General features: G+C 41.0%; 1 protein-coding gene across 1 annotated transcript in view; it reads left to right on the top strand.

Moving 5' to 3' along the window:
- The window catches only part of LOC139719352 (codanin-1-like), a 43287-nt gene that overhangs the window by 1314 nt on the left and 22364 nt on the right, over positions 1-19609 (top strand). The window contains 4 exon segments of the mRNA XM_071630767.1: positions 1509-2676; positions 3336-3522; positions 6048-6284; positions 7826-7915. Coding sequence (XP_071486868.1) covers positions 1509-2676; positions 3336-3522; positions 6048-6284; positions 7826-7915 — 1682 coding nt within the window.

The following is a 19609-nucleotide window of genomic DNA, read 5'->3' as shown; positions in this document are numbered from 1 at the left end:
AAATGCTTACCATATCAGTTCGGGAAACCCACTCACAAGGGGGGCCCCTCCTTAAAGTAACCCGTCCCCCTTATAAGTAACCCCGTCCCCCTTATAAGTAACCCCGGGGCTCCCCTTATAAGGAGTCTCCACGCTTTTTTGCAATGCAACGCGAAAATGAAAGGACTGCGGCAATTCGCTTGATTATGTCCATAAAGCTTCACAAGTTTCCTAGTTACTCACGAAATTTGAGCAAAATCGGTTCGAGGCATCATATCTAAAATCATGGATTTAAATGCGATGTCAAACGACCCATGCGAATGCTGAAATGCGAGCGATTACTGGCGCGAGTGTCGCCAGGCGCGGCGGCGCGGCAATGCTTGAGTGCAGACGTGGCGACTGAGTACGGAGACTTTCGTTCATTCAGGTGGCTTTGAACGAAAGTCTCCGTACTCAGTCGCCACATCTGCACTCAAGCATTGCCGCGCCGCCGCGCCTGGCGACGACACTCACGCCAGTAATCGCTCGCATTTCAGCATTCGCATGGGTCGTTTGACATCGCATTTAAACCCATGATTTTAGATATGATGCCTCGAACCGATTTTGCTCAAATTTCGTGAGTAACTAGGAAACTTGTGAAGCTTTATGGACATAATCAAGCGAATTGCCGCAGTCCTTTCATTTTCGCGTTGCATTGCAAAAAAGCGTGGAGACTCCTTATAAGGGGTGCCCCGGGGGTTACTTATAAGGGGGACAGGGTTACTTATAAGGGGGACGGGTTACTTATAAGGAGGGGCCCCCCTTGTGAGTGGGTTTCCCGAACTGATATCATTAAGTTAATTAAAACTCGAGTGCTTTCATATAGAATCTACATGTACATTACTAGTCATTACACATTACACTTAAGTTTACAGCCTACAGGTAGCGTACAGGGGACAAAGAGGATATACGATTACCGTTTCTAAGTTGCTTAATAATAATGGAAAGTTGGGGATTTCTGGTAACACGTTTTTCGAACTAGCCATGCGCTTGTCAACAAGAGGTCATGCAATGGTACAGGACCAGTCCTCTACTTCTGTATCAGATGTGATGTGATTTGATGTGATTGGGATTTTGCTGTGAACAAGTGAATTTTTAGAAGTCTAAATTTACACTTTTTCAGCTGCTACATGTATGCTTGGTACACATTGACCACCTTCTCAGAATCTCTTCCGGCGGAGGAGGACTGTTGGATAAAGTAAAAAAAATGTTATAAAACTTCTCCGGACAGCGGGATTTTTCTGTCGAGGTAAATGATGCCAAATTAAAGAGTTAGATTTACCAGACAATTTACAAGTTGATGTTGAATGAGAATCAAACAAGCTAAATTTATGAGAATATACTTTCTCTTTCTTGAGGTAAAGTTTACATAGGTCTAGACCGAGTAATCATCATTAACTGTTGTATTTTGTTAACATTGATGATTAACAACAGAGAATCTTAAAAGTTACATTGTACAATGTATTTCTGATTTCTTTCTTCATCTATAGAATAATAGAGCTGGAGACGTCCTCAAAGACACCAATTTGCAAGCGACAGAATTTTTGTCATATTTCATTAATAGCCTTCGTGATCAAACAAATCATCTCGTATGTCGTGGTTCAGCAACTGTTTCATCTCCAGCAAGGACTCCTAGTAGCTTGCAAAAATTGAAAAGAGCTCCCAGTAATAAACCTCAACACAGGGCTGGATCAAAGGTCAATCGAACACAACTCTTTGCTGGAGATGCTGACACTTCTAGTTGGTCAGATAAAGATTTTACACCCGTCTCAAAGCGGCGTCAGTCGGAAGGTAATTATTCCATGAGCACTCCCACCCCCAGGAGTGATGGCAAGCCAAGTAGGAATGTCTCAATGAGTGGTGGAGACAACAGCTCCAGGAAGAAGACACCTGGGTCAGGATCGCGGAAGGATGACGTGCTGACCTTGGCTCAGTTCATGGTGACACCAGACAGCCAGACCAGAGGGCGGCACAGAAAGAGTCCCTTTGGCGACTCCAGTTTTGACAACACTTCCTCGCAGAAGGGCTCTTCCAACAAGCGCCGCTCTGGAGGGAGAGGGAAGCAAGACGGGTCTGGTTCAAAGGGTCACAGGTGGAAGCAAATGGATGCCAAGCCTCCTCCCATATTTGACCTTGAGAGTTCCTCCGATTTTCCTCCCGTAGGCAGTCCTTCCAAGCAGAACACGCCTCCCACGCGAAGGATAACTCCGACTGCTCTGTCAGCGGTCAAAAGCAGCAGCAGCAGTAGCCACAACAGCAGAAAAACTACTGTGTTCCTTGCTCCCGTCTCTTCGTCAGGCGAGGGTCATAAGAGCATGTTTGATGTGTCCAGCAATCAGCAGAATGCCTTCAACCCACCAGTCAGCAAGAGAGTGGAGGCTGACAAGAGTGCCGACTCCACCAAGAGCTCGTTGGTGGAGGAGAGAGAGCTGCTGAAGCAGGAGAGGCTGCGGCAGAGGACTCAGTCGGAGAGCGGTGCCCCGTCCATCAATGCTCTGGCCCAGTCCCCAAGGGGGCTCCCTCCCCAGACCCCTACCAAGCTTCTCCGCAGCAACTCTGTGTCCAGCATGACGGATGCCGTACAGCCCGACGTGGAGAAAGTTTTGCATCAGGACAAGCTGGATCTTATTGCAGAGTTGTATGCATCTTGTCTTCAAGGTATGTCTCATGCAACTAATCAGTGGCAGTATGGATATGTGTTGAATCTCTATAGTGAAAATGTCCATGTATTTGAAATCTCTATAGCAGTATATGGTAACTATACAAGTTTATATATGGAATGTCTGTGACAGTGCAATTGACATAAAAATGAATTTGTATAAATTACAAAATTAAGGGAGATATTGATGATTCATTTTTTTTCATTGTGTTTTAAAGGACTACATTGAATAACCTAATTATAGTTGTATTTTCTCCTTTTTTTGGTCACTCTCCTTGCCCCCATATATTGATTTTTTTTTCATCCAATCATTATGGCAGCACTATTGACATATTGTTGTTTCCTTTGTGTTATCTACATTACACATTACATGCAGTCATAGTTTCAATGCAGTCCACACATGTGTATTTAGTGTATTCTATTTGTATCTTTCCTCATGGATTTGAATTGAAGAAGCAGTGAGACAAAGGTAGGGTTTGAATCTTCTCTGTGACCATCACCTGGTTACAACCAGTCCCTGTCTTTAAGACCTATACCCAAGATTCTGCCCCCTTTTTTTATTTGCTTTTTTTCTGTGGTCTTTGCTTTTCCCCAAGACAGATGCATTGGATGAAGTTGCGTGGAGTCCATTTTTCTTTATCATTGTCACCCATATTAGAGAGCTTAGTACCAAATTTGGCGGTGGAGCTCTACTTCCTAATCCAACTGCTGACAGCAAAAGGAAGCAAACTAGATGAGGAGGATGGCATCCGGTCCCTGGATGATGATATGGAAGACGTCAACTATCTTTCTTCCATCCACAACTGTGTCTACTTTGCAGCATCCGTGCTTGACAGACTCATTGGGTAACTTGCCATCATTGATTGAAATTGAACTTTTTATGCCTCCGCAACGAAGTGGCCGGAGGCGTTATGTTTTCGGGTCGTCCGTCCGTCCGTCCGTCCGTCCGTCCGTCCGTCCGTACGTCCGTACTTCCGTCCGTCCCGTTTTGTTTTTGTCGATATCTCAAGAAACGTGTGGTAGTTTTACATCAAACTTGGTATGAGGGTATATCCTTGGAGGATAATACTTTGTGTGGTTTTTAGGGTCACAGGGTCAAAGGTCAAAGGTCACAGGTTTATTTTGTGAATTTTTTTTTGTTGAAATTTCATGTTTTTCTCCATATCTCGCAAATGGTTCAAGGTATCTTCATGGAACTTAGTATATATGCTTGTACCGATGGGCAGTGATTATCTAGGGAAGTTGGGGGTCATGGGTCAAAGGTCATGGGTCAAAGGTCAAGGTCAACTCCTCAAAATATCACTACTTTCCTTAAAATGCAATATGCCTGAAGGTTTGTTTTTTTTTAAACTTGATGTATGGCATGTATTACCCAATATATATTTTTGGGGAAGTTTCTTGCCAAAAGGTCAAAGGTCAAAAGGTAAAAGATCAAGTGAAAGTGCTAAAACTTTTTCCTCCCTATCTCGAAAGTAACTCAAGGTATCATCATGAAACTTACATATTTATGCATGTTCAACCTAACAGTGATTCTCTTTGGAACTGTGAGGTCAAAGGTCAAAGGCCAGGTTTAGATAATGCTATTTTCCCATTTGATACTGAAATTATACTTTATCTCAATACCTTGAAAATTACTCAATGCATAAACTTATAAAAGGGTCAAAAGTCAAGTTAAAGTCATCAGTTCCCCAAATACCTGCACTCTGACATTTTAATCATTCATCCAATTGAACCTAGTTCTAGGAAAGTGAACATTCAGCACATTTGTGTCAAACCTGTCATTTTAATATTTTGCCAATGGTGTGAAACTGTCATCACACTTTGTCAAGACATTGTACTATAGACCTATTAGGAGAACCATGCATTATGGCGGAGGCATATCAGTAGCCGTAGCGATATATCTAGTTCATGATCATTTAATTAACACTGAAAATATTGAGTGCTAGTCTAATTCTCGTAATGTGTTGTTGAAGTAGTAGGACAAATGCCTGATTGTCCCCGCCGAACGAGTTCGAGCAGGGGACTATGAAACGGGCTCCGTACGTGTGTGTGTCCGTGTGTCCGTCCATCCGTGTGTCCGTCCGTCCGTCCGTCCGTCCGTCCGTGTGTCCGTGTGTCCGTGTGTGCGTCCGTGTGTGATCAAAATCTTCAATTTGCTACTTCTCTGTCATTTATGAGCCAATTTTGATTCTGTTTGCTTTATATGATAGCACTACATGGGAGCTTTGAAACTTCTACACAGAATTTCAGTCGTGACCTTTGACCTTGACCTTTGACCTATATTGTACATTTTGCTACAAAATGCTACTCCTTCGCCATTTCTAACCCGATTTCGATTCCGTTTGCTTTATGTGATGGCACTAGGTGAGGGCTTCAAAACTTCTACACAGAATTTTGACCTTTGACTTCTTTGACCTTTGACCTTGATTTTTGACCTATATTGTACATTTTGCTACAAAATGCTACTCCTTCGCCATTTTTAACCCGATTTCGATTCCGTTTGCTTTATATGATGGCACTAGTTGAGGGCTTCAAAACTTCTACAAAGAATTTTGACCTTTGACTTCTTTGACCTTTGACCTTGATTTTTGACCTATATTGTGCATTTTGCTACAGAATGCTACTCCTTCGCCATTTCTAACCCAATTTCGATTCCATTTGCTTTATGTGATGGCATTAGGTGAGGGCTTCAAAACTTCTACACAGAATTTTGACCTTTGACTTCTTTGACCTTTGACCTTGATTTTTTACCTATATTGCACATTTTGTTACAAAATGCTACTTCCGGCGGGGACATATGTTACGCACCGCGTAATTTCTACTTTTCCTTGTTTATTTTTAAACTTATGCATAGATGCTTGTATGAAAGCATCAGAAAAATACATTTCATACTGCTACCAAAGATTATGTGTTGCCTTGTCTCCTCTCATTGAAGCTTGATCAATCACACCAAATATCATTAATATACAAATTTCTTGACTTGGCCAGAAGTTGTGTGGGCATCATTTTTATGATAATGCACCAAAATTAAGAGGTATTGGATTTGCTTCCCCATCACAGCCAGAATAATGTTCCAGACTTTTCCTTGATTTGTTGCATAGTTCACACTTTGCAGCAACTGCTAAATCCAAACATGCCACATGAAAAGGATCAGCACATTTCTCATGAATATTTATTCACTTTCTCCCATTGACATAAACTATGGGTACACTGATCACAGGAGTCGAGAAACGGTTTCTGAGGGTAAGTGCAGTCATGCAAGGTGACACAAATATAAGCAAGAAAGATATATTTCACATTTAAATATATATCAACTGACACAAAGGCATGTGGATCTTATGACAGACTTCAATTCACATGTTTCCTACAGGCTGCTCTCTCTGCTAGACAGGAGCACGCTTCGGCTCCTGGCAGAGAACCAAGTGGTCTCTCAGTTCAAGCCCCAGCTGAAGTCGGAGCTGGAGGCAGTCACCAGCAGCTGTCCGGCCAGCTTCGGCCTCCAGACTGCCATCACGTCCCCAATGCAGGTGGTGCCGTTCCTGGCTGACACCGACAACAGGCAGAACTTCCCCAGTGATGCCTCCTTCCATAGTTTCAAGAAGCACAGGTTAGTAATGCATGGCTGCTTTACATTCCTTCATTGCTGTTAAAATCTATCCCCTGAATTTGAATGTGGCAGATGCAGTGCCACAACAAGACTGGTGTGAGTGAAAATATACAGTGTACTTTGAATTCCGTACCTGTTGTCAGCAACACCAGATACACACAATATTCCTGGTTAATGATCGATTATGAGCGGATATCAAACGTAACAGTGAAACTCTTTACAAACTTTGCTTGATATTTCAGAAACTTAGCAGTGCTCAGAGAATTGATTGCAAGGTTGCTATGCATTGTATGTAGAGTGCTCACTGATTGGCACAATTTGAGGAGAAGTACAGTCATGTAGCAATTATCTTTGTTTTATGACATTTTGAAATCTTTTATTCGATGATATTGACATTTTGAATGTTTAGATTAGATGGATGAAGTACCCTGGGTATGTCATGTGAAAGATTGTTTGCACATACGATGCATGTCTATCTGTAGTTTTGGCCATATGTTTTCTGGGGGCAATGATCACACAAATGAACCTGTGCATGTCATGCAGTATGGCACAAGTTCCACAATCTTGCAGTGTGTAGTATGGATTACAGTCTCCTTCCTGAATCATGCAGAGTAATAGGATTACCAGTAGATGAACCCTAAGGAACTGCACTTCATTTGATAGTAAAGGTGATTTGCAGGGGTTTTACATAACATTTCTTCCCAGAAATGAAACAGACTCTGTATCAGTGAAGTACACAATTCAACAACCTGGCAATGGTCATTTGGGCCAGATAATTTCTATTTTCTGCCTTTAATTCCAACTGAGTACTTTTGGCATTATGTTCTCGAGTTGTCTGCCTGTCCATCCATACACTCAAAATCTTGTTAACACAGTTGAGAAATATCTTACATTGGATTTTTGTGGTAATAGATCTAAGACTGCTTCATGAGGTGCAGATACACTAGTAAGATTTGGGGCGAAATTTGTCAACATCACTGAACCTGGGCTAAAGATGTCATTTATGCCTGCACCTCCTCTGAGAATGTCCTATGATTTATGATATGGGACAAAGAAAGACATTATTTGCATGAAATGATGATGAAAAATAAAAATGTAGAAGGGATGGAAATAATTAGCAACTATTTGTGTAAAATGATATTGATAGGATATCAAAAATTGATGTGAAAGCTAGCTGATATTACTGGAGCTGAAAATGTCGTTTCAGGCTGCATGTTATGTAGCTTCCACACAAAGGGTTATGAAAATCTTGTATGAAATTATGAATAAGAATGAATTGGGGAAATATTTTCTGTGGTCAAAAGGGTTAACTGTCAATCCCCAAGATATATTTATGGTATGTGGTCAAAATCTATCAGCTCCTCTGAAAAGTAAATGAAGGTCCAAATATAGCGTGAGAAAGAGGAGGCAACCCAGCTGTCTGTACAATGGAATCAATCTGTCTGTGTGCAATCAGGTTACCCTAGTTTTTTTTTTTGTTCATATTTTCCTTTCTGTTTTTCTGTTTTCTTGAAATATTGTTTTGGTTTCCATTATTTCAGGGATAGTTTCTACGGCTTTGTGCGAGACTGGGAGGAAAACCACAGCAAACCAGGCTGGCAGATGCAGGACAAGCTGTGTCATAGGATAAGGTAAGCTGGAACATCAGTGCCACCAACTGAAGTGGAGCTACTCTCTTTAACAGTATAAACCACATAGCAATCAGAAAGCAAACATCTGACTTGACGCCAAAAAAAGTCCACATCAAACATATGATTTGTCAGTGGGCTGACATTTTACTAGTTTGCTAATTTTCTGTATTTCAGGTGGGGAGGAAAAAGTGCACACAGTTTATTCATAAAGCTCTTTATAGTATACTGGTACACATATTATGTCGATTCTTTCTTTGAAGCAATCATTTAATAGATTACTGTAAAGAGATATTTATTGGTGTTTTTTTTTTTGTAGACCCTTTCATTTGCCAATACATTTTCTGTAACCCTTTTATTCCCAGCTCAGTGTAGACCCTTTCAATTGCCAATACATTTTCTATAACCTTTTTATTCCCGAGTAAATGTAGCCCCTTTCAATTGGCAGGACAGTTTCTATAACCCTTTTATTCCCAACTCAGTGTAGCCCCTTTCACTTGGCAGGAGACTTTCTATAACCCTTTTATTCCCAGCTTAGTGTAGACCCTTTCAATTGCCAATACATTTTCTATAACCCTTTTATTCCCAGCTCTGTGTAAACCCTTTCATTTGGCAAGACAGTTTCTATAACCCTTTTATTCCCAGCTCAGTATAGCCCATTTCATTTGACATGGCAGTTTCTATTTAATCCTTTTATTCCCAGCTCAGTATAGCCCCTTTCACTTGGCAGGAGACTTTCTATAACCCTTTTATTCCCAGCTTAGTGTAGACCCTTTCAATTGCCAATACATTTTCTATAACCCTTTTATTCCCAGCTCTGTGTAAACCCTTTCATTTGGCAAGACAGTTTCTATAACCCTTTTATTCCCAGCTCAGTATAGCCCCTTTCATTTGACATGGCAGTTTCTATAATCCTTTTATTCCCAGCTCAGTATAGCCCCTTTCATTGGGCATGGCAGTTTCTATAACCCTTTCATTCCCAGCTCTGTGTAAACCCTTTCCTTTGGCAAGACAGTTTCTATAACCCTTTTATTCCCAGCTCACTATAGCCCCTTTCACTTGACATGGCAGTTTCTATAACCCTTTTATTCCCAGCTCAGTGTAGACCCTTTCCAATTGCCAATACATTTTCTATATCCCTTTTATTCCCGAGTAAATGTAGCCCCTTTCAGTTGGCATGGCAGTTTCTATACCCCTTTTATTCCCAGCTCAGTATAGCTCCTTTCATTTGGCATGGCAGTTTCTATAACTCTTTTATTCCCAGCTCAGTATAGCTCCTTTCATTTGGTATGGCAATTTCTATAACCCTTTTATTCCCAGCTTAGTGTAGACCCTTTCCAATTGCCAATACATTTTCTATAACCCTTTTATTCCCGAGTAAATGTAGCCCCTTTCAGTTGGCAGGACAGTTTCTATAACCCTTTTATTCCCAACTCAGTGTAGCCCCTTTCACTTGGCAGGAGACTTTCAATAACCCTTTTATTCCCAGCTTAGTGTAGACCCTTTCAATTGCCAATACATTTTCTATAACCCTTTTATTCCCAGCTCTGTGTAAACCCTTTCATTTGGCAAGACAGTTTCTATAACCCTTTTATTCCCAACTCAGTTTAGCCCCTTTCTCTTGGCAAGAGACTTTCTATAACCCTTTTATTCCCAGCTTAGTGTAGACCCTTTCAATTGCCAATACATTTTCTATAACCCTTTTATTCCCAGCTCTGTGTAAACCCTTTCATTTGGCAAGACAGTTTCTATAACCCTTTTATTCCCAACTCAGTGTAGCCCCTTTCACTTGGCAGGAGACTTTCTATAACCCTTTTATTCCCAGCTTAGTGTAGACCCTTTCATTTGGCAAGACAGTTTCTATAACCCTTTTATTCCCAACTCAGTTTAGCCCCTTTCTCTTGGCAAGAGACTTTCTATAACCCTTTTATTCCCAGCTTAGTGTAGACCCTTTCAATTGCCAATACATTTTCTATAACCCTTTTATTCCCAGCTCTGTGTAAACCCTTTCATTTGGCAAGACAGTTTCTATAACCCTTTTATTCCCAACTCAGTTTAGCCCCTTTCACTTGGCAAGAGACTTTCTATAACCCTTTTATTCCCAGCTTAGTATAGCCCCTTTCATTTGGCATGGCAGTTTCTATAACCCTTTTATTCCCAACTCAGTGTAGCCCCTTTCACTTGGCAGGAGACTTTCTATAACCCTTTTATTCCCAGCTTAGTGTAGACCCTTTCAATTGCCAATACATTTTCTATAACCCTTTTATTCCCAGCTCTGTGTAAACCCTTTCATTTGGCAAGACAGTTTCTATAACCCTTTTATTCACAACTCAGTTTAGCCCCTTTCTCTTGGCAAGAGACTTTCTATAGCCCTTTTATTCCCAGCTTAGTGTAGACCCTTTCAATTGCCAATACATTTTCTATAACCCTTTTATTCCCAGCTCTGTGTAAACCCTTTCATTTGGCAAGACAGTTTCTATAACCCTTTTATTCCCAACTCAGTGTAGCCCCTTTCACTTGGCAGGAGACTTTCTATAACCCTTTTATTCCCAGCTTAGTATAGCCCCTTTCATTTGGCATGGCAGTTTCTATAACCCTTTTATTCCCAACTCAGTGTAGCCCCTTTCACTTGGCAGGAGACTTTCTATAACCCTTTTATTCCCAGCTTAGTGTAGACCCTTTCAATTGCCAATACATTTTCTATAACCCTTTTATTCCCAACTCAGTTTAGCCCCTTTCACTTGGCAAGAGACTTTCTATAACCCTTTTTTTTCCCAGCTTAGTATAGCCCCTTTCATTTGGCATGGCAGTTTCTATAACCCTTTTATTCCCAACTCAGTGTAACCCCTTTCACTTGGCAGGAGACTTTCTATAACCCTTTTATTCCCAGCTTAGTGTAGACCCTTTCAATTGCCAATACATTTTCTATAACCCTTTTATTCCCAGCTCTGTGTAAACCCTTTCATTTGGCAAGACAGTTTCTATAACCCTTTTATTCCCAACTCAGTGTAGCCCCTTTCACTTGGCAGGAGACTTTCTATAACCCTTTTATTCCCAGCTTAGTATAGCCCCTTTCATTTGGCATGGCAGTTTCTATAACCCTTTTATTCCCAACTCAGTGTAGCCCCTTTCACTTGGCAGGAGACTTTCAATAACCCTTTTATTCCCAGCTTAGTGTAGACCCTTTCAATTGCCAATACATTTTCTATAACCCTTTTATTCCCAGCTCTGTGTAAACCCTTTCATTTGGCAAGACAGTTTCTATAACCCTTTTATTCCCAACTCAGTGTAGCCCCTTTCACTTGGCAGGAGACTTTCTATAACCCTTTTATTCCCAGCTTAGTATAGCCCCTTTCATTTGGCATGGCAGTTTCTATATCCCTTTTATTCCCAAGTCAGTGTAGCCCCTTTCACTTGGCAGGAGACTTTCTATAACCCTTTTATTCCCAACTCAGTGTAGCCCCTTTCACTTGGCAGGAGACTTTCTATAACCCTTTTATTCCCAGCTTAGTGTAGACCCTTTCAATTGCCAATACATTTTCTATAACCCTTTTATTCCCAGCTCTGTGTAAACCCTTTCATTTGGCAGGACAGTTTCTATAACCCTTTTATTCCCAACTCAGTGTAGCCCCTTTCACTTGGCAAGAGACTTTCTATAACCCTTTTATTCCCAGCTTAGTGTAGACCCTTTCAATTGCCAATACATTTTCTATAACCCTTTTATTCCCAGCTCTGTGTAAACCCTTTCATTTCGCAAGACAGTTTCTATAACCCTTTTATTCCCAACTCAGTGTAGCCCCTTTCACTTGGCAGGAGACTTTCTATAACCCTTTTATTCCCAGCTTAGTATAGCCCCTTTCATTTGGCATGGCAGTTTCTATAACCCTTTTATTCCCAACTCAGTGTAGCCCCTTTCACTTGGCAGGAGACTTTCTATAGCCCTTTTATTCCCAGCTTAGTGTAGACCCTTTCAATTGCCAATACATTTTCTATAACCCTTTTATTCCCAGCTCTGTGTAAACCCTTTCATTTGGCAAGACAGTTTCTATAACCCTTTTATTCCCAACTCAGTGTAGCCCCTTTCTCTTGGCAAGAGACTTTCTATAACCCTTTTATTCCCAGCTCTGTGTAAACCCTTTCATTTTGCAAGACAGTTTCTATAACCCTTTTATTCCCAACTCAGTGTAGCCCCTTTCACTTGGCAGGAGACTTTCTATAACCCTTTTATTCCCAGCTTAGTATAGCCCCTTTCATTTGGCATGGCAGTTTCTATAACCCTTTTATTCCCAACTCAGTGTAGCCCCTTTCACTTGGCAGGAGACTTTCTATAGCCCTTTTATTCCCAGCTTAGTGTAGACCCTTTCCAATTGCCAATACATTTTCTATAACCCTTTTATTCCCGAGTAAATGTAGCCCCTTTCAGTTGGCAGGACAGTTTCTATAACCCTTTTATTCCCAACTCAGTGTAGCCCCTTTCACTTGGCAGGAGACTTTCAATAACCCTTTTATTCCCAGCTTAGTGTAGACCCTTTCAATTGCCAATACATTTTCTATAACCCTTTTATTCCCAGCTCTGTGTAAACCCTTTCATTTGGCAAGACAGTTTCTATAACCCTTTTATTCCCAGCTCAGTTTAGCCCCTTTCTCTTGGCAAGAGACTTTCTATAACCCTTTTATTCCCAGCTTAGTGTAGACCCTTTCAATTGCCAATACATTTTCTATAACCCTTTTATTCCCAGCTCTGTGTAAACCCTTTCATTTGGCAAGACAGTTTCTATAACCCTTTTATTCCCAACTCAGTGTAGCCCCTTTCACTTGGCAGGAGACTTTCTATAACCCTTTTATTCCCAGCTTAGTATAGCCCCTTTCATTTGGCATGGCAGTTTCTATAACCCTTTTATTCCCAACTCAGTGTAGCCCCTATCACTTGGCAGGAGACTTTCTATAACCCTTTTATTCCCAGCTTAGTGTAGACCCTTTCAATTGCCAATACATTTTCTATAACCCTTTTATTCCCAACTCAGTTTAGCCCCTTTCACTTGGCAAGAGACTTTCTATAACCCTTTTATTCCCAGCTTAGTATAGCCCCTTTCATTTGGCATGGCAGTTTCTATAACCCTTTTATTCCCAACTCAGTGTAGCCCCTTTCACTTGGCAGGAGACTTTCAATAACCCTTTTATTCCCAGCTTAGTGTAGACCCTTTCAATTGCCAATACATTTTCTATAGCCCTTTTATTCCCAGCTCTGTGTAAACCCTTTCATTTGGCAAGACAGTTTCTATAACCCTTTTATTCCCAACTCAGTGTAGCCCCTTTCACTTGGCAGGAGACCTTCTATAACCCTTTTATTCCCAGCTTAGTATAGCCCCTTTCATTTGGCATGGCAGTTTCTATATCCCTTTTATTCCCAAGTCAGTGTAGCCCCTTTCACTTGGCAGGAGACTTTCTATAACCCTTTTATTCCCAGCTTAGTGTAGACCCTTTCAATTGCCAATACATTTTCTATAACCCTTTTATTCCCAGCTTAGTGTAGACCCTTTCAATTGCCAATACATTTTCTATAACCCTTTTATTCCCAGCTCTGTGTAAACCCTTTCATTTGGCAGGACAGTTTCTATAACCCTTTTATTCCCAACTCAGTTTAGCCCCTTTCACTTGGCAAGAGACTTTCTAAAACCCTTTTATTCCCAGCTTAGTATAGCCCCTTTCATTTGGCATGGCAGTTTCTATAACCCTTTTATTCCCAACTCAGTGTAGCCCCTTTCACTTGGCAGGAGACTTTCTATAACCCTTTTATTCCCAGCTTAGTGTAGACCCTTTCAATTGCCAATACATTTTCTATAACCCTTTTATTCCCAGCTCTGTGTAAACCCTTTCATTTGGCAGGACAGTTTCTATAACCCTTTTATTCCCAACTCAGTGTAGCCCCTTTCACTTGGCAGGAGACTTTCTATAACCCTTTTATTCCCAGCTTAGTATAGCCCCTTTCATTTGGCATGGCAGTTTCTATAACCCTTTTATTCCCAGCTTAGTATAGCCCCTTTCATTTGGCATGGCAGTTTCTATAACCCTTTTATTCCCAACTCAGTGTAGCCCCTTTCACTTGGCAGGAGACTTTCTATAACCCTTTTATTCCCAGCTTAGTGTAGACCCTTTCAATTGCCAATACATTTTCTATAACCCTTTTATTCCCAGCTCTGTGTAAACCCTTTCATTTGGCAAGACAGTTTCTATAACCCTTTTATTCCCAACTCAGTGTAGCCCCTTTCACTTGGCAGGAGACTTTCTATAATCCTTTTATTCCCAGCTTAGTGTAGACCCTTTCAATTGCCAATACATTTTCTATAACCCTTTTATTCCCAGCTCTGTGTAAACTCTTTCATTTGGCAAGACAGTTTCTATAACCCTTTTATTCCCAACTCAGTGTAGCCCCTTTCACTTGGCAGGAGACTTTCTATAACCCTTTTATTCCCAGCTTAGTATAGCCCCTTTCATTTGGCATGGCAGTTTCTATAACCCTTTTATTCCCAGCTCTGTGTAAACCCTTTCATTTGGCAAGACAGTTTCTATAACCCTTTTATTCCCAACTCAGTGTAGCCCCTTTCACTTGGCAGGAGACTTTCTATAACCCTTTTATTCCCAGCTTAGTATAGCCCCTTTCATTTGGCATGGCAGTTTCTATAACCCTTTTATTCCCAGCTCTGTGTAAACCCTTTCATTTGGCAAGACAGTTTCTATAACCCTTTTATTCCCAACTCAGTGTAGCCCCTTTCACTTGGCAGGACACTTTCTCTAACCCTTTTATTCCCAGCTTAGTATAGCCCCTTTCATTTGGCATGGCAGTTTCTATAACCCTTTTATTCCCAGCTTAGTATAGCCCCTTTCATTTGGCATGACAGTTTCTATAACCCTTTTATTCCCAGCTTAGTATAGCCCCTTTCATTTGGCATGACAGTTTCTATAACCCTTTTATTCCCAGCTCTGTGTAAACCCTTTCATTTGGCAAGACAGTTTCTATAACCCTTTTATTCCCAGCTCAGTATAGCCCCTTTCATTTGACGTGGCAGTTTCTATAACCCTTTTATTCCCAGCTCAGTGTAGACCCTTTCCAATTGCCAATACAGTTTCTATAACCCTTTTATTCCCAGCTCAGTATAGCTCCTTTCATTTGGCATGGCAATTTCTATAACCCTTTTATTCCCAGCTCAGTGTAGACCCTTTCCAATTGCCAATACATTTTCTATAACCCTTTTATTCCCGAGTAAATGTAGCCCCTTTCTGTTGGCAGGACAGTTTCTATAACCCTTTTATTCCCAACTCAGTGTAGCCCCTTTCACTTGGCAGGAGACTTTCTATAACCCTTTTATTCCCAGCTTAGTATAGCCCCTTTCATTTCGCATGGCAGTTTCTATAATCCTTTTATTCCCAACTCAGTGTAGCCCCTTTCACTTGGCAGGAGGCTTTCTATTAACCCATTTATTCCCAGCTTAATATAGCCCCTTTCATTTGGCAAGACAGTTTCTATAACCCTTTTATTCCCAGCTCAGTATAGCCCCTTTCATTTGACATGGCAGTTTCTATAATCCTTTTATTCCCAGCTCAGTGTAGACCCTTTCCAATTGCCAATACATTTTCTATAACCCTTTTATTCCCGAGTAAATGTAGCCCCTTTCAGTTGGGATGACAGTTTCTATAACCCTTTTATTCCCAGCTCAGTATAGCTCCTTTCATTTGGCATGGCAGTTTCTATAACCCTTTTATTCCCAGCTCAGTATAGCTCCTTTCATTTGGCATGGCAATTTCTATAACCCTTTTATTCCCAGCTCTGTTTAAACCCTTTCATTTGGCAAGACAGTTTCTATAACCCTTTTATTCCCAACTCAGTGTAGCCCCTTTCACTTGGCAGGAGACTTTCTATAACCCTTTTATTCCCAGCTTAGTGTAGACCCTTTCAATTGCCAATACATTTTCTATAACCCTTTTATTCCCAGCTCTGTGTAAACCCTTTCATTTGGCAAGACAGTTTCTATAACCCTTTTATTCCCGAGTAAATGTAGCCCCTTTCAGTTGGCAGGACAGTTTCTATAACCCTTTTATTCCCAGCTCAGTATAGCCCCTTTCATTTGACATTGCAGTTTCTATAACCCTTTTATTCCCGAGTAAATGTAGCCCCTTTCAGTTGGCAGGACAGTTTCTATAACCCTTTTATTCCCAGCTCAGTATAGCCCCTTTAATTTGGCATTGCAGTTTCTATAACCCTTTTATTCCCAGCTCAGTATAGCCCCTTTCATTTAGCATGGCAGTTTCTATAAGCCTTTTATTCCCAGCTCAGTGTAGACCCTTTCCAATTGCCAATACATTTTCTATAACCCTTTTATTCCCGAGTAAATGTAGCCCCTTTCAGTTGGCATGGCAGTTTCTATAACCCTTTTATTCCCAGCTCAGTATCGCTCCTTTCATTTGGCATGGCAGTTTCTATAACCCTTTTATTCCCAGCTCAGTATAGCTCCTTTCAATTGCATGGCAATTTCTATAACCCTTTTATTCCCAGCTCAGTGTAGACCCTTTCCAATTGCCAATACATTTTCTATAACCCTTTTATTCCCGAGTAAATGTAGCCCCTTTCAGTTGGCAGGACAGTTTCTATAACCCTTTTATTCCCAACTCAGTGTAGCCCCTTTCACTTGGCAGGAGACTTTCTATAACCCTTTTATTCCCAGCTCAGTATAGCTCCTTTCATTTGCATGGCAGTTTCTATAACCCTTTTATTCCCAGCTCAGTATAGCTCCTTTCATTTGGCATGGCAGTTTCTATAACCCTTTTATTCCCAGCTCAGTATAGCCCCTTTTATTTGGCATGGCAGTGTCTATAACCCTTTTATTCCCAGTTCAGTGTAGCCCCTTTCATGTGGCATAGCAGTTTCTATAACCCTTTTATTCTCAGCTCTGTACAAACCCTTTCATTTGGGAAGACAGTTTCTATATGTGGCATAGCAGTTTCTATAACCCTTTTATTCCCAGCTGTGTGCAAACCCTTTCATTTGTAAAGACAGTTTCTATAACCCTTTTATTGCCAGCTCTGTACAAACCCTTTCATTTGGGAAGACAGTTTCTATAGCCCTTTTATTCCCAGCTCAGTGTAGCCCCTTTCATGTGGCATAGCAGTTTCTATAGCCCTTTTATTCCCAGCTCTGTACAAACCCTTTGATTTGGGAAGACAGTTTCTATATGTGGTATAGCAGTTTCTATACCCTTTTATTCCCAACTCAGTGTAGCCCCTTTCACTTGGCAGGAGACTTTCTATAACCCTTTTATTCCCCGCTTAGTGTAGACCCTTTCAATTGCCAATACATTTTCTATAACCCTTTTATTCCCAGCTCTGTGTAAACCCTTTCATTTGGCAAGACAGTTTCTATAACCCTTTTAATCCCAGCTCAGTATAGCCCCTTTCATTTGACATGGCAGTTTCTATAACCCTTTTAATCCCAGCTCAGTATAGCCCCTTTCATTTGGCATGGCAGTTTCTATAACCCTTTTATTCCCAGCTCAGTATAGCTCCTTTCATTTGGCATGGCAGTTTCTATAACCCTTTTATTCCCAGCTCAGTATAGCTCCTTTCAATTGGCATGGCAATTTCTATAACCCTTTTATTCCCAGCTCAGTGTATACCCTTTCCAATTGCCAATACATTTTCTATAACCCTTTTATTCCCGAGTAAATGTAGCCCCTTTCAGTTGGCAGGACAGTTTCTATAACCCTTTTATTCCCAACTCAGTGTAGCCCCTTTCACTTGGCAGGAGCCTTTCTATAACCCTTTTATTCCCAGCTTAGTGTAGACCCTTTCAATTGCCAATACATTTTCTATAACCCTTTTATTCCCAGCTCTGTGTAAACCCTTTCATTTGGCAAGACAGTTTCTATAACCCTTTTATTCCCAGCTCAGTATAGCCCCTTTCATTTGACATGGCAGTTTCTATAGCCCTTTTATTCCCAGCTCAGTATAGCCCCTTTCATTTGCATGGCAGTTTCTATAACCCTTTTATTCCCAGCTCAGTATAGCTCCTTTCATTTGGCATGGCAGTTTCTATAACCCTTTTATTCCCAGCTCAGTATAGCCCCCTTTATTTGGCATGGTAGTGTCTATAACCCTTTTATTCCCAGCTCAGTGTAGCCCCTTTCACGTGGCATAGCAGTTTCTATGACCCTTTTATTCTCAGCTCTGTACAAACCCTTTCATTTGGCAAGACAGTTTCTATATGTGGCATAGCAGTTTCTATAACCCTTTTATTCCCAGCTGTGTGCAAACCCTTTCATTTGTAAAGACAGTTTCTATAACCTTTTCATTCCCATCTCTGTACAAACCCTTTCATTTGGGAAGACAGTTTCTATAGCCCTTTTATTCCCAGCTCAGTGTAGCCCCTTTCATGTGGCGTAGCAGTTTCTATAGCCCTTTTATTCCCAGCTCTGTACAAACCCTTTCATTTGGGAAGACAGTTTCTATATGTGGTATAGCAGTTTCTATAACCCTTTTATTCCCAACTCAGTGTAGCCCCTTTCACTAGGAGACTTTCTATAACCCTTTTATTCCCAGCTTAGTGTAGACCCTTTCAATTGCCAATACATTTTCTATAACCCTTTTATTCCCAGCTCTGTGTAAACCCTTTCATTTGGCAAGACAGTTTCTATAATCCTTTTAATCCCAGCTCAGTATAGCCCCTTTCATTTGGCATGGCAGTTTCTATAACCCTTTTATTCCCAGCTCAGTGTAGCCCCTTTCATTTGGCATGGCAGTTTCTATAACCCTTTTATTCCCAGCTCAGTATAGCTCCTTTCATTTGGCATGGCAGTTTCTATAACCCTTTTATTCCCAGCTCAGTATAGCCCCGTTTATTTGGCGTGGCAGTGTCTATAACCCTTTTATTCCCAGCTCAGTGTAGCCCCTTTCATGTGGCATAGCAGCTTCTATAACCCTTTTATTCCCAGCTCTGTACAAACCCTTTCATTTGGGAAGACAGTTTCTATATGTGGCATAGTAGTTTCTATAACCCTTTTATTCCCAGCTCTGTGCACACCCTTTCATTTGTAAAGACAGTTTCTATAACCCTTTTATTGCCAGCTCTGTACAAACCCTTTCATTTGGGAAGACAGTTTCTATAGCCCTTTTATTCCCAGCTCAGTGTAGCCCCTTTCATGTGGCATAGCAGTTTCTATAGCCCTTTTATTCCCAGCTCTGTACAAACCCTTTCATTTGGGAAGACAGTTTCTATATGTGGCATAGCAGTTTCTATAACCCTTTTATTCCCAGCTCTGTACAAACCCTTTCATTTGGGAAGACAGTTTCTATAACCCTTTTATTCCCAGCTCAGTGTAGCCCCTTTCATTTGGCATGGCAGTTTCTATAACCCTTTTATTCCCAGCTTTGTGTAAACCCTTTCATTTGTAAAGACAGTTTCTATAGCCCTTTTATTCCCCGCTCAGTATAGCCCCTTTGATTTGGCATGGCAGTTTCTATAACCCTTTTATTCCCAGCTCTGTACAAACCCTTTCATTTGGGAAGACAGTTTCTATAACCCTTTTATTCCCAGCTCAGTATAGCCCCTTTCATTTGGCATGGCAGTTTCTATAACCCTTTTATTCCCAGCTGTGTGTAAATCCTTTCATTTGGCAAGACAATTTCTATAGCCCTTTTCTTCCCAGC

The sequence above is a fragment of the Diadema antillarum genome, unplaced genomic scaffold (genome assembly GCF_040938485.1).
Source record: "Diadema antillarum isolate AM-2024a unplaced genomic scaffold, OU_Dant_1.0 scf00000109, whole genome shotgun sequence".
NCBI lineage: Eukaryota > Metazoa > Echinodermata > Echinoidea > Diadematoida > Diadematidae > Diadema > Diadema antillarum.
Note: the sequence above shows the minus strand (reverse complement) of the source record. Positions and strands in the feature narration are given on the sequence as shown.